This window comes from Montipora foliosa, chromosome 11 (assembly GCF_036669935.1).
Source record: "Montipora foliosa isolate CH-2021 chromosome 11, ASM3666993v2, whole genome shotgun sequence".
NCBI lineage: Eukaryota > Metazoa > Cnidaria > Anthozoa > Scleractinia > Acroporidae > Montipora > Montipora foliosa.
The window spans coordinates 25512248-25527123 of record NC_090879.1 but is presented as its reverse complement, the minus strand read 5'-3'; the positions used below and the strand labels follow the sequence as shown (position 1 = coordinate 25527123).

Sequence of the window (14876 nt, the reverse complement as noted above, 5' to 3'; positions counted from 1 at the left end):
AGTTAAAACTCGTACTCGTTTTCGTCCTCGTCCTAGAATCTAAAGGTCCCTTATGCCACCACTTTTTTTCCGCATACATCTAGCAGCACCGAAAACTGATGGGCGGCATTCCATCGCAGATCGAGAGTCAGAGACTTCTGGGTTATGGAGTTCTGACATTTCATTTTGAGATCATTGGAAAACATCGCCATCCAGGTCAGCTCTTATTTACGCAAAAAGACAAGAACAGAGTATTTCTTTTAATGTCCAGAGAAACTTAAAATTACGGAAGGAGATAGGTGCTAACAGTGTTTTCGCTCATGTGACCATTTACATACTAAGTTATAAAAATAGAGTTCAATTGACCTCTTTTGCTTGTGGTTTTTTTTCCCCAAATCAGACCACGTGATGTTCCCAAGGGAATTTTTTTTTTTTTTCATAAGTTATGCATACATATGCAAGTTTATTTGACGACATTTGAATGAAACTGTTTCCTAGAGTAACATCGTGTGGTCTGAAATGGGAAAATAAAACGTACAAGCCAAAGAGGACAATTCCCAAAAGAACATTTCACTCCCCCAATATGGCCGCTGTGATGACGTGTGTAGAGCCACTCCGTCTTCTTAAGACTCTTGAAATTGGTTTGAACCACGTCAAATGTTCGAATGGAAAAATATCTTGCAAAACGTCCGCGTTACATTCGAGACGATTTTAGAAATACCGTGTTGTCATGCTCTTATAAGTTCACATAATAAAGACTTTCTGATACGGCAAGCGGCGCACGTTAAGGCTGAAATTTGCATTTCCTGAAAGAAAGGAACGTGTTTGGTTTTAGTTCGTTGCTTGCCTGTTAGAGCGGTTTTTCAATTGAGTGTCGCAAAACAAATAGCAAAGTAATAGCCCTTATGCGCGATGATGTCTAACTAGCTGATTTCACCACCAAGCCTCGATTCCGAAAGTCAAACTTAAAAATTTTAGCTACAGCTGAATCCCAAAGGAGCAAAACTTGATGCCGACATGCGAACAGTATTTCACACGCAAATGATGTGAGTAATTTTGTGCGAACGAGGCTTGGAGGTGAAATTTTGAGCATATGTCGTCATCATGCATAAGGCCCATTACCTCGACCAATCAAAGCAGGTGCAAAGAGCGCAATAGACCAATCGAAATTTGTAGCAATTCAATTCCGTGTAACTTGCTCAAAGCGCGGGAACTGACGCGAGATTTTTAAACCAGTCACTAAGCGTAGCAAGTGCAATCGCCATAATTATTTTCGACAGTGATTTGAAAACTGTCCTAATCATAGAAATTGAGTAAAGGTGGTGCTACATCATGTGAATGTATATTCATTCTTTGCGGACTTCAATTTACTTGCTGCAGTCTATCGAGAAACTTCGATGCCTCCCAATACGCTGATCCGAGGTAATTATCGACGGAAAATTCGAATTGTTGAAGATTTGATATTTGAAATCCTGTAAATGGCATTTGAGTTATTGTTGGTGTAAATGGTGCGAAAGACGAGCTTCCGTCTGTTGTGTGAACCTTTCTGTCGGCGTCCAAGTCAGGTATCTGGGAAAGAAAAATAGAGCAAGTAAAGCTAGGGATGTCTATTTTGAGGAGTAGCGGAGTGGGGATGTTGTTTCTTAATGTGGTACTATGACAAAAAAAAATCAAATCTTTTTTCCTTTGGATCTCAAAACTATGTCAACTAAACACTAAGTGACCCAAGGTTTAAGCCTTAATTTCAAAAAGATACTTGTTTATTTTAACGGTAATTTTCCTATAGATGGTTTTCACCTGACGTCACAGCAGCCATGTTGGTACACAAAGCAATCAGGAGCCCATCTGGAGCGTACAACTTCCATACAGCGTCTGTGAAACGGCGTTTTCACAAGTAGGTTTATTTTCAGACTAGCCCTTCCCGCGAATTAGGTAAAAAAACAAAGGCATTTCCGGTTCGGTGACCCTGTGACGTTAGCTTAATTTCTTATAATTGGTCATCGGGCTCCTGTGGGAGTCTCATTCGCGGGAAATTCAATCTAAAAATAAATCGGTCTGTGAAAACGCCGTTACAGGAACACAGTAGAGTTGTAGGCTCCGGGTCATGGGTTCCTGAAGCAATATAGAAAAAAAGTCTTTTGGGAATTTGACTCTATTATAATGCAAAACATAAGCCTTTGTGCACCAACATGGTGTTCTCACCAAGTGATTGAATACCATCTATTAATGGTCCGCCGTTATTAACTTTAAAATCTTGAGAAAGCTGGATCGAGGAGAAAATGACGTCAAAGACTCGCTGGTTTGAAAATGCAACGCGTTTGAACGCGACTGAATTAATATGCAGCACGGGAGTTTCGGGCTTTCAGATTTTTAAACTCGTGTTTTGCATACATAATAAACTGCGTTTTACACGCTGAAATTTTAAGCTACTGAGTGAATGACGTCACTTTTCCCTAGCTCCATCCCTCTGAGGTCCAATCGGTCAGTTTTGAACGTGAGTAATGGCACACCGTGAAATCCAAAACTTACACTCAAAGTAACAGTCTTCGAATAAAAATCAAAGCTCAAAATTTTGCCAGGCAAGTGTTAAGCAAACAATACTTTCAAAATCTGAAGTAAAAAAACGAAGTGATTTTTTTCTATCATAGTACCACTTTAAATGAACAACTTAGCTAGTTGCTTCGCTATGGGCGAAATGACTCCCCGGGCCTTCTGGTACCTCAATTGGTAGAGCATCCGACCAGTGTTTCGGAAGTCGTATTTTCAAACCTGGCCTAGGACTCTAATATTTCGGTTGTCCTTTCGCTTCCCTGTTAGCAGAGGTCTCTCTTCTCTTTGCGTTTACGGGAAAAGAGACCGGCCTCTTCCGTGTGTCGAAACTCACTTTGACCCAATCGCCGTCCACAACCTTGACCGGCACTCTTCAAACCGCATGCCCCATAACATGCTTGCTGACATGTGACTTGAGCCCGCTGTGTCTCGCGCATGCCATTACAATAATTCCGCTGTTGTTAAGTGAGCCCAAACAAAATGAAGTATCAAGTGGGGATTTGGTCGCTAAGTAACCGCCGCGCGTGCTCAACAAAGTGAGTGTCGATCCATGGCAGAGGTCTGTTTTACCGCACTCGTCAGCCCAGTGAACACAAAAAGAAAATAAACCTCTGCTAGCAGGGAATTCTTTCGCTCGGAACGCAACTACTTGAACCTATTGCCTGATTTCAAGCTGAGGGGGACAAGGTACGAGTCTGCAAATTATGGGAAGAGCAACTATTGATCACCATAGTCAGAAAGTGCACACCAAGCTTTACAAAATCTGCAAGTTTGGTGTTAATAGACCCAATATTAGGCGAAATACATCCATTTAAAAACGTCAAAATGTACAACGGAATGTATGGCCATCCGGACACTGGTTCTGGATGACCAATCATTTCTTTGTGATTTTTGACGTATTTAAATAGCTGTATCTCAGTCAAAATTAGCCCGATTAAAACCAAACTCGGGGATTATGTAAATCTCGGTGTGCTCTTTCTGACAATGTGGATCAATAGTTGCTAATTCCATAATTTACAGACTCGTACCTCCTTGGAGATAAAAAAATGTTTCGCTCTCGCTGTTCCTAGCATAATTAAGGTGGAAAACTGGTGCAATTTTGGATCTTCATTAACATCAGCATTACAGCACGACGCGCCTTACCATGGCCACCTAACAAGTTTTTTACAAATTGTCTGCCAATCAGGGTGTGTGAATTTGATTGACAGTCACGCCTCCTTGCAAAGTTTGAACGGTTGTAAGTTGAACACCGTTGCAAGGGTTGTTGAATTTAAGGAATTTACACGTAATTGTCAAATGTGAAAGTTTGTTGGGTGACCACGGTAAGGCGCGTTGCACTGTAACACGTTTAAAGTCAACGCTATTGTAACGACATTTCTTCATACCTGCTGACTAACAATTTCAGTCGATTCTTTGTCCTGGTACTTCTCCAGTGCTTCTTGTAACGAGTGAATTTGAGCAGCCAATGCTTCTCTTTCGTTCACTAAATCGTCTACTTCCTCCGTTCGCGTCCGCGTGCCCGTTTCTTGAAGTTCGCTTTCTTTTGTTCTCAGACGCCCTTGCAAGACAAGTAGCTGCTCCCTTATTCGTTGTTTTTCCGCGGCGAATCGCTGTTCTCCGACCGAGCCACTATGCGGTGGTGACGACTCCATGTTCAACTGAACCTCAGTCTCATTCTGGATTACTTCGTCCACCAGAACCTGGGACTGATCATAGTTTCCATGCCTAGGCGGAGTTGAAGGTGTTCGATTTCTTAGCATTCCATTTTCCTCCTCCAGTCGATCAACTTGTGCTTGCAATCTTTTTCCTTGTCGCACCAAAAATTCATTTTCTTCCTTTAGTTTCGCGTTTTCGAGCTCAACTTTTCCATGCTTTTCTTTTAACTCTCCTAATTCAGATTCCATCAAGTTTCCCGATAAAGTATCTTTCTCTAGGCTTTCCTGATCTTGTTTTTCAGAGTCGCTCAACGCCTCTTTCAGAAATCTGTTTTCTATCTCCAGATTTTCCTTGTCCTGTAATAGCTTCTGGTTGAACTTTTGAATTCTGGTTACACCCTCTTCATCCATGTGACCTAAACTTCTCAAATTCTCCGTTTCTAGGTAAAGAACTTGGTTTTGTTTCCTCAACACGTTGTTAGCTCTCTTCAAAGCTTGAATTTCGGTGGTCTTTTTGTACATATCACGCTGCAGAACCTCCAACTCGTCCTCCAATCGGACTTGTTCTCTCATGGACGAAGAAAGCTGTTCTTTCGTTTCGTTTAGGTCTCCGAGTTCAAGCAAACTTGTCTGCAGGCCCATTTCAATTCGCGGCGTATGAAAAATTTCATCATATTTTTCCTTTTCCTCTTTGCGTTTTTGCTTCAACGCCAAAAATCTCTCCTTAAGTTTGTTATATTTTTCAACGATTTTGTTCAACTCTTCCCGACATGTGTCTATCTCTTCAGTCAATTTTTCCTTACCCATCTCCGATTCTGTTAAAGATCTGCTAAGTTTCTCCACTTCTGCGTGTTCTTCAAGCTGTGCTTTCTCGTATTGCGAAACGAAAGTCTCAAATTTCTCTTTTTCCATGATGAGTTCACCTCTCAGCTCAGTATTTTTGTTTCTAAGTTCCGTAAGAATTCGTTCCGTGTTAATCTTATCTTGCTCGGCTCGATGCATCTGGTTTAAACGTTTTTCTGTCTCGAGCAAAACTCTTTCTCGTCCTTTCTGCTCAGTATCCAGAACACCAAACAACTTTGTCATTTCTTCCGTTTTTCGCTTTAATTCCTCCTCCAACTCTTTAATCCTCCGTGTCATGGCTTCGTCTGCTTTCATTTGCTCTGTGGCTAAGTCTTTCTCATGAAGTTGTCGTGATTTCTGAAGCTCGTCACGCTCGTGTTTGGTCTTCAACAACTCTTGAGATTGCATTCTATTCGTTTCTTGCGCAGTCTCCAACTTAGATTTCAGAGATGTAATTTCATTCGTTTTTCTTTCCAGTTCTGTTTCATTTATTTTCTGAATTTCCCTAACCTGGATTTGCTCTGCCGTTCGATTACCTTCAAGCGCTATTTTCTGTTGTTGAAAATCTTCAAGCTCTCGCTGTAACTTTTGTATTTCCTCCTCAAGCGTTTTATTCAGCTGACGAGAAGCCTCTAGATCAGCTTGGAGAGCTTCGACTCTCCTACTGTGCTGTTCGCTTGATTTTAAGTGCTCGGCGGTTAAATTGGCCTCGTGCGCAATTTGCTGTCGCTGAAAATCTTCCAATTCTTGTCTGAGTTTACTTATTTCCTCTTGCTGTGACTGATTCCGTATCCGGGCTGACTCTAAGTCAGCCTTCAGAACCTGGATTGTCTTGGCATGAACATCTCTTGCCATAACATGTTCTGCGGTGGAATTTCCGTCTTGTTGTTTGTGCTGTAGCCGCAGCTCCTCTGCCTCACGGTTAGTCTGGGTTATTTCCCTCTCCAGTGTTTCATTTGTATGCCAGGCTTTCTCAAGCTGTGCTTTAAGACTGGCTATCTCTTCCGCTTGCTCGTTGTTTGTTTGAAGCGCTGTTTCTAAATCAGCCTCGAGAGTCGTGATCGTCTTTGAAAACTCATCCTTTGCGACTTCCTTTTCAAAAGAAACCTTGGCGCTGTTGTTCTTTTTCTCAATTTGTTGTAGCTGCTCTTTCAAACTCTTGACCTCTTCGTCATACCTTTTTTGCATGTCCACCATCCGTTCTTGAGCATTCTTGACAGACAATCTTTCTTCCTCTAGGTTTTCCCTAAAGTTTTCATTTTCGAGGGTAATTGATTCAAGTCGTCTGTTGCTCGAAGCATATTTATTCCTTTCGTTCGCAAGCTCTGCCTGTAATTTTTCTAGTTTCTCCTCGTAATCTTCCGCGAGTCCTTTCATCTGTTGTTCGTATTCTAATTCCGAGGTCGCTGGATTCGATGCAAAATTCTCATCTATCTCTGCCACAGAAACGATTGCCTCGACTTCTTGGGAATAACGAAGCTCTTCTATATCCTCTCTGAGATCATCTTTTTCAATCTCAGACTGCCTTTGATAATCTTCGAGACTTCTAATCTTCTCAGACAATTCTCGAATCTTTTCTTCATACTGTAAAGTTGTGTGATGAGTCTCGTCTTCCTTGGTCGTTTGTCGAAGTTCTTTGACCTCTTTCAGTAGACCATCTTTCTCTGCCTTTATTGTCTCATTGTCCTTTAAAAGGTTTTCAATGTTGTTATTCAGTCCTGAAATGATCTCGTCAGACTTTTCCTTTTGAGCATCAATGTCCCTATTCTTTTCCTGTACCATTTTCTCGATATTCTCAGTAAGGTCTTGGATTTTGATTTTACTTTCTTGAGAAGTCTTTTCGGTTGTGTCCTGCAGACTAAGGTTTTCAGCTTCTAAATGCTGTATCGTCTCCTGCATACTTGCAAGCTTAGATTCTGCACTTTTGTAGTCTTCGCTTAGCATTTGAAGTTGTGCGCTGTACTTCATGTTCTCCAACTCTAGTCTTTGTTTCGTATCGTTCAGCTCTCCTAGTTCCTTTCGTAAACTTCCATTATTAACTTTCTGTTCTTCGGCTTGCGCCGCAAAATTCTCTTTCTCTTTCACAGCACTATCCAGCTGGACTTGGAGCACTGAGATTTCGTGTTTTTGGGTTTCGGCCTCTTCAAAGTCTTGTTCTTGGACTCTTTTCCTTTGCGCTAAATCTCTTTCAAGCTCTGAAACCTTCTTCTTATATTCTTCAATCTCTTCCTCTTTATTTTGGCTTTCTTCCCTCAGAACATCCAATTCATACTCCAGTTCGACTGTCTTCGTTTGCAAATCCATATGGCCGTCCTTTTTCTCTTCCATGCCTCGCAGCCTTTCAATTTCGCTTTCAAGTTCTCCCACCCTTTGTTTGTACAATTCTATATGCTGTCCTAACTGCCGAATCTGCTCTTCCTGACTCGCTTTGATGATTTCAATCTGTTCTCTCAGCAAAGACGGGGTTTTTCGTGTCTGCAACGATAGGTTTTCGTTTTTCTTCGTTGTCTCCAGCTCGCTGGAAAGATCTGAAACCACGAGATCGAATTCTCTTCTTAGATTCTCGTTTTCTGCTTGCAAGGAATCCATGTTCTCGTTAAGTTTATCAATCTCTCTTTCATGTGCCCTCTCCATTGTCTTAATCTCTAGATGAAGTTCTTCAATTGTGCGTTTTTCGTCGTCGAGATTTTTCCCATCAAGATGCCTTCTCTCTGCGTCTTGCAAGCGTTGCTCATAATCAGAGACAACTTTTTCTATTTTCCTCTCGTTATCTTCGTGAAGTTCCTCCTTTAGTTTCTCCTCTTTTTCTTCAAAGTCCTTCTCCAGATCTGCAATCGTACTTTCCAGCAGTTCACGCGATTCAATAAACTCACTCCGTTCGTTCAACAGAGTCTCCTTAAGCTCTTTTATTTCGCTCTCATATTCCAGGACTTTCGTTTGCATGGTTTCAATGTTTTCTTCTTCTTTTCTATTTACACTTTCTTCCTTCACTCTCGTAAACGCTTGTCCCATTTGTTCGATGTCTTTCGAATGCTCCGCGTTCATCTCTTCAACTGGATTTGTGAGCTCCAATATGGTCTTTTGGAGATTTTCCTTTTCGATTTCAAATCCACTTCTGGCTTCTTCTAGTTGCGCTTCATACTCGCCTTTCACGGTCATAAGGTCTTGAGCCATTTGAGAGTTCCTCTCTTCAAGTTGAGTATTTAAGTTTGTAACCTGCTCTTCCAACTGATTAATCAAGTTTTCGTAATGTTCCTTCTGAGAATTGTCCAATTCCGTGGACGAATAACCACCGATTTGCAACCCCTCTGCGGATTCACTCCGTAGTGCATCAATCTCCGCGCGATGAGCCAGTATAAGATCATTTTTCTCGCGTTCAAACTCACTCTTGAGCTCACTCAAACTTTCCTGAAATTCAAAGTCTTGGTTCTCCATCTTTTCAGTCGCTTCTTTGGCCTTTATAATGTGCGTCTGAAGCTTCTCTTTCAACACCGATATCTCATCTTCATAATTACTGTGGATCGTGGCAATTTTCTCCTTCAAAGCCTCGACTTCAGGTGAGTGATCACGTGAACCCACGTCACTGGAATCATAATCGGATTCCTTCTTCAGCTCAGCTGCTCGCTTCCAACGCTCCTCTCTTAGTTTCAAATCTTCCATTTCTTTCCTGAGCATTTCCATCTCGATTTCGTGTTCACTGTTCAGTTCGTCGAGCTCGTTTTTGAGTTCCCTTATCTCTTGTTTATCTCGTCCCTCCATTTCCTGTATATATCTGTCTTTTTTCTTTAATGTTTCCTGAAGAGCATCTTGATCTTCGGTTATCTGATGAGAAAATGAACGTGGTTAGACAACTATCACCCTTCGGCTAAAGTTATCGCGTTTTCATATTTCGGGATTTGCTGCCGTTTGATTGCTTTAAGATAGAAAATGTACGCAAACCTCACGCATCGAAACAGCGAAACAGTTTTTTTGACAGCAGTTGTATAACCACAGGGCTGCCAAGCTCAGCCTAAGTGTGAAAGATTATAAGGATTTGTATGGGAATCCCGATAAAAGATCTGAAAAGATAATTTAACGAAAAAATTCTCAATTAAAAAGCCTAACCTTATTGCCATTGTGGGTCGCTTCCTTCCTGTGAGGTTTTTTCCAGATTCGACGCGAATTGAGCCATTATCAGTTCCTCGGTTGTCAAAGGTCATAATAAAAAACCAAGGGTGAACACTGAATTCTCAGGAGCCCATCAAATGGAGTCAAATATTTCTGGATAAAAGGTTTTTCTTTCATTTCAATCCACTACCAGCGACGTCAGGCGGCTGTTAGTGTCCCAAGCGAAACGATAACACGATGGAAAAGATCCTCACGAACTTTGAAAATGACACGGCGACCGATGAGATCGTTTGGTAACGAGTCCTTTGTTTGTTGCTTGGCAACGAGTCTTTGTTTGGTAACCGTTACGGACGACAAACAAAGACTCGTTACCAAACCGAACTCAACGGTCGCCTTGTCGTCTTTAAAGTTTGTGAGGATCTAATTCCATTGTTTTATCGTTTCGTTTGGGACACTAACAGCCGCCTGACGTCGCTGGCAGGGCTTCAGTTGCGCGGCTAGCGAATTGAAATGAAAGAAAAACCTTTGTAGTGTAACACCCATTAAGCAACTTAGTTCGCAATGTGAGAACGTTTATCGCAACAAAACTGCGAGACATGTTGCAAGAAAAATAGACCTCTTTACAGTTGTGTGCTTAGTTACCTGGCCTTTAAATGAAATTGAGGCTGGTGTTGACCCTGTTGTGATACAGATCTCCCTCCTTTTCTTATGTTAAAGATGTTGTTGTCATGCTAATTAGTAAACAAAACAAGGTCAACTCCAGCCTCACTTTCAATCATAGGCCAGGTAACTAAGCACACAATTGTAAAAAGGACTATTGCCGAGTCAGCGCCTTAAACTTAAAACTCAAGTTCCATTGCTTTTTTCTCGATACGACGGTTAGCCACCATCTTGGGTGAATTAGGGAAATTCGAACTGGAGCTGAGGTAGAATCAACAACTTAACTGTCTCTGTCGTAGTTTTCAAACCTACCTGTTGCAAAGCAAACGAATTTTTGCTCCTCATAATGTCACGCTCTTCTAGCAAGCTTTCACACTCCTCCGACTTGCGTGACAGTTTTTCACTCATTTCCCTGAATGCATCATCTTTCTCTTGTATTTGCTTTTGAAGGTTTAACACCATTTCGCTCAATATTTTGGGGTCTTTTGGTAACTCTGACGTTGAATTGTTTCTTCCATTGCTCTGTCATGAAAACAAACAGTGAGTTCCTTAAACTTGTTTTTCGTTTCTTCTTAGAGTACTGGGCCCAGTTGCTCAAAAGCCGATTAACGCTAATCCCAGATTAAAAATTAACCAAGCAGTTCATTTCTCTACTCCCAAATGCTGTTCAACGCAGATTTTCGGCAGAACTTTACATGAGAAGACGTCACTCTTAAAAAACAAAAATAAGCAAAAGAAACTCTCACCAAAAAGTTGAAAACGTGAAACAAACGTTTATGCTAATCCTGGATTAAGTTAATCGGCTTTCGAAGAACCGAGCCCTCAGTACCTTCGCGCGACAAGGCAAAAGTGGATCTGAGCGGATGAAAAACAAACATGGCGTATCTAATCGATAGTTTCGATACTCGATAGAAATCGAACGTAATCGATCGTAATCGATACTAATCAATCGACTAATATCGGAAATCGATAGAAATCGAACGCCTGCATCCTTGTGATTTTCGATTGTGATCGATTTTTGTAATTACGTATCGATTATATTCGTCGTTGCGTTTATTGCGGCCAGCGGTCTCTAAATCTAACGAGAACAAGCGATCTCCACACAAGAGCTCGAATTTTCGGAGCAGGGGACAGTTTGTTAACTTGGTTTCTTCAGCTTCTGTCATTTTCAGTCTATGAAGTGATTCCTGATGTTATTACTACGATTCTCGAATACAACTGAATACAAAATAATTGCGCAAAACATTTTCCTTCGCTTTGTTGGTGTCGTTTATATTCAATCCTCGTTTAAGGCGTTTCAGCGCCAAAGGGCAGCTGGGCTGAAATGTTGCTTTAGACCGCTAAAATTGCAACTGCTTATATCAGTGTTCCTGGATCCTGGAGAAAAAAAAACACAACAAAAGAAGCAAGCACTGGAGAAAGAAGTAACATTTCTTTGATCACATTCAAAGTCGATTTAAAGGTAAGTTCAAGGGCAAATTTTGTGAGAGCGGTTAAAAATGTGGCTTACGTTTTTTATTTTCCATTTCCATGGACTGGATGTGACAGAAATTTGTGATGATCGATTTGAACCGATTAAATTGACTAGTCAATCGACAAATGTCGCGTACCATCGAGTTTTATCGCTTAATTGAAATAGCTTTCCGATGATGTATTTCCATCGATTAAATACGCCCTGAATAAAAGCAGTTTCAATTTTTTTTTTAAAGAATCAAGTGATCTCCTCCCCATTTCTCGACGGGACCACGGGCACCGATTGGCGAGACGTTTATCGAAACCATTCCATGTTTGTTTCATTTTTGTTTCATTGTGTGAACGCACCTTTCTGCGGTGCAGTCGTTCGGGGTGGAACGAAAATTGCCGCTCGTCCCATTTTCGCTAGAATGTGGAAATTTCTTCGTTGGCATTGGAATACGTACTACGCAGGTCATACCGAAGACATCACTTCATCAGCTACGTTTTCGGATTGTCCGGAATGGGATAGCTTACTACAGTATGAAGAAATTGCTCCACAAAGCTTCAAAGCATTGTCATTGATGTTGCATGTCATCCCCGGATGTTATGCCAGTTACGAAAAAAAGTCGCTTCCCTTGTTCCGAAAGCGCCATACTCGACAAAGTCACAAAAACTGACGACCCTCTGCCTACACATCGTACATGTGTAACCATAATTGACGACATCTTTATTAAGTTCGGTTCTTGCGCGGGTATTGCCGACCTTCAGATTTAAGTTGAATTCCATAAGAGGTCATAAGACCGTGTAACAGAACGAGATATTAGAATTGACTTCGATCTTTTAGGCAACCACTTGTTAATTGATTCCGTCTCGTGACTTGGACGCTACTCGAAACAAAGACGCTATTTAGATCTCAACGGAGGAATTAGCTACTTACTCAAATGAACTCTTCATAGTTCCCAACAACTACAGTCTGAAAGTCGGCCCGATGTAAAAGCAGAAGCCAGAGGACCTTCTAATCTTTCTAAATTTACCATGTGTTGCTTGACGAACATCAATAAAAGCCATTTTGTATTACCTTATGCAAATGTGTCGATTGTTAAAATTCAAGCGAAGAAGACCTATACGTTAAAAATGGACCTAATTTGATGGAATATGTTTATAGAGTCTGTATGGTAACTTGTAAATAGATCGAGTAAAGGAATTTGCACAATTAATTTGTCTGTTGTCAAGATACGTATGTTTTTATCATGCCGAGGAACACCTTGACCCGAAAGTCTGATTAAATGTAGACTTTTTAACAAACTCTATCGCAAACCCTGCTTGAAAGATCAACTTGTTTTGTTTACTAACCTTGGAAGAGACAGGAATGCGGGAATTTGCACCGCCTTGTGTCGATCGAACCGTCGAGCCATTTTTGTCTTCAGTTCTTCTCACTGGGATTCCAGTTTGGCTACCCGGTACAGGAATGGAAGATCGAGGTTTCCCGAACATCTTACGGTCTTCTTATTTTCGTATTCCTAACTTACATTAAATCAAAATCGATCGAAACTCGTTCGAGGTCAACTGCTCAATTGATGACTTGGGATATAAGGACGCGTTCGGTTGTCAAGATGATTTAACGCCTTATTAGTATTCAGACAATAAACTGAAAACCTATTGTTCGCTGCTATTGAAGGCTAATTGATTTCCGGGGTGTACATTGCATTGTTCGAAGACTTATTTTAAATTCCACTCTAAAGGGCGTTTGTGTAACGCCAAGAGCTTGAGAACCGTACTTGAAAATGCTGCAGTCTCCTTCGCAGTCGTCTTTCGGGATGTCACGCAACAGTCCCTCGAAAGGAGCGTTGCGTGACATCCCGAAAAACGGCTGTGAAGGAGTCTAGAGCGCTTACCATTTGAATGAAATTCTCGGTGAGAATTTTTCAACAATTGGTACTGCATGTTCTGTACTTAGAAAAAGAAAATGGGAATGTGCTGTATCATTTGCCAGAAAAACGGGTTGTTCCAGTTGAAAAACAAATGAAACGGTCTATTTTATCTGGCACTTGTAATTGTGGACAAATGGTACAGAAATTTCCGGGAATTCCGGTCAAAGCGAGAAAAAGGGAATACCTCGAAAGGTATTACCTTTTTTCCGAAAACATTCCACCGAGATGAACCGTTCCATTTGAATTCTCTCCGGAATTACCGAAAATTCCATTCAAATGGTAAGCGCTCTAGAAATGCTGCGAAAAAATGGTTCCTTCGCATAAAATCACGTGCTTTAGACCTGCTTTAGCAAACAAATAGTTCCTTAATTTTTCCTCTTAAAATCCAGACTTTTGACCGTTCACGTCTAGTGTTCGGATTAGCAAGTGTTCACATGAACATCAAACTTGATAGCCAAATTTAGAAATCAGAAAAATTCATAGCATAGAAGTATGCTCATGATCTGTAGAGATGCACTAATAAGCTAGTCGCAGAACAGTTAATGAGGATTACTTTTTGATGAGAAATTTAATTTACAACTAAAGATTGTTCTTAAAACATCTGAAATCATGACTTGTACCAATGGAAAAAACGTTTTTTTCCCAGCCGTAACAACTACCTCACTAAGAGGAAAATCTCTTTTAAAAGTTTTCTTTTCGTGAGTTCCTCTATCGTTGACGAAAAATTTGGGCGATATAGTTTTTTTACTTGCTTATTTGAACTCATATGTGTATAATTATTCTTTCTGTCCAGCAGAATAAATGTTGAGGTGTTTTTTACAAGAAACGTGACCATTACCCACCGCTGTATATTTATATCTTGGGCAAGGAGACAAAGCAAAAGCGCACATATTTTGACACGTGTTCAAACGAGGAACAAAGAGCAGTTTAGGCCTTGGTTCCATGTGGTTCACGAGCAGCTGCTCAATACTTGAATATTATTATTTACATCCCTTTGCCCATAGCAAATATTGTTTACTCAAAAATGAATACCCGAATGTAGTCTTCAGGGCCCGGTTGTTCGAAAGCCGATTAACTTAATCCAGGATTAGCGTAAACTTTTGTTTCATGTTTTTTACTTTTGGGTGAAAGTTTCTGTTGCTTCTTCTTGTTTTTCAAGATTGACTTCGAATGTAAAGTTTTGCCGAGTATCACCGTTTAACAGCAGTTGGGAGTAGATACTGTAAATAAACTCCTTGGTTAATTTTTAATCCGGGATTAGCGTTAATCGGCTTTTGAACAACCGGGCCCAGTAGCTTTCAAACAAGTTGCCAGTTGCTAAGTTTCCGATGGCCCATTTACAGGTTATAGTTGTAGCTAAGTTACCTGGCCTAAGGAATGAAAGCGAGGCTGCCGGTGAGCCTGTGTTGATACAAACGTTTGTGCTTTTCAAATATTAATATGGACTTTATAAAGGCAGTGAGGTCTGTATCAATACAAGGTCACCGGCAGCCTCGCAGCCATTCATAGGCTAGGTCGCTGAGCAAACAACTGTAAAATGGCCTAATCTCAAATCAAGATGGTGATTTTCTTTCGATGCCTTTTAGATAAGAAGACTAGCAACATCATTTGTAAAATGCACCTTCGGTAATCACAGCTGATTAATTAAAATGCCTACTATTTGACCTTTTTCCTTCACGTGACCAGTCCCGTGTTC

General features: G+C 40.9%; 1 protein-coding gene across 1 annotated transcript; it reads right to left on the bottom strand.

Annotated features, from left to right (window-relative positions):
• Positions 1–218: 218 nt before the first annotated feature.
• LOC137976487 (GRIP and coiled-coil domain-containing protein 2-like) lies at positions 219–12893 on the bottom strand. Its single transcript, XM_068823852.1, has 4 exons — positions 12603–12893; positions 10107–10316; positions 3915–8849; positions 219–1548 (listed from the first exon to the last, which is right to left on the bottom strand). The coding sequence occupies exons 1-4, from the start codon at positions 12741–12743 to the stop codon at positions 1342–1344; spliced, it is 5493 nt and encodes a 1830-aa protein (XP_068679953.1). The 5' UTR covers positions 12744–12893; the 3' UTR covers positions 219–1341.
• Between the last annotated feature and the right edge of the window lie 1983 nt (positions 12894–14876).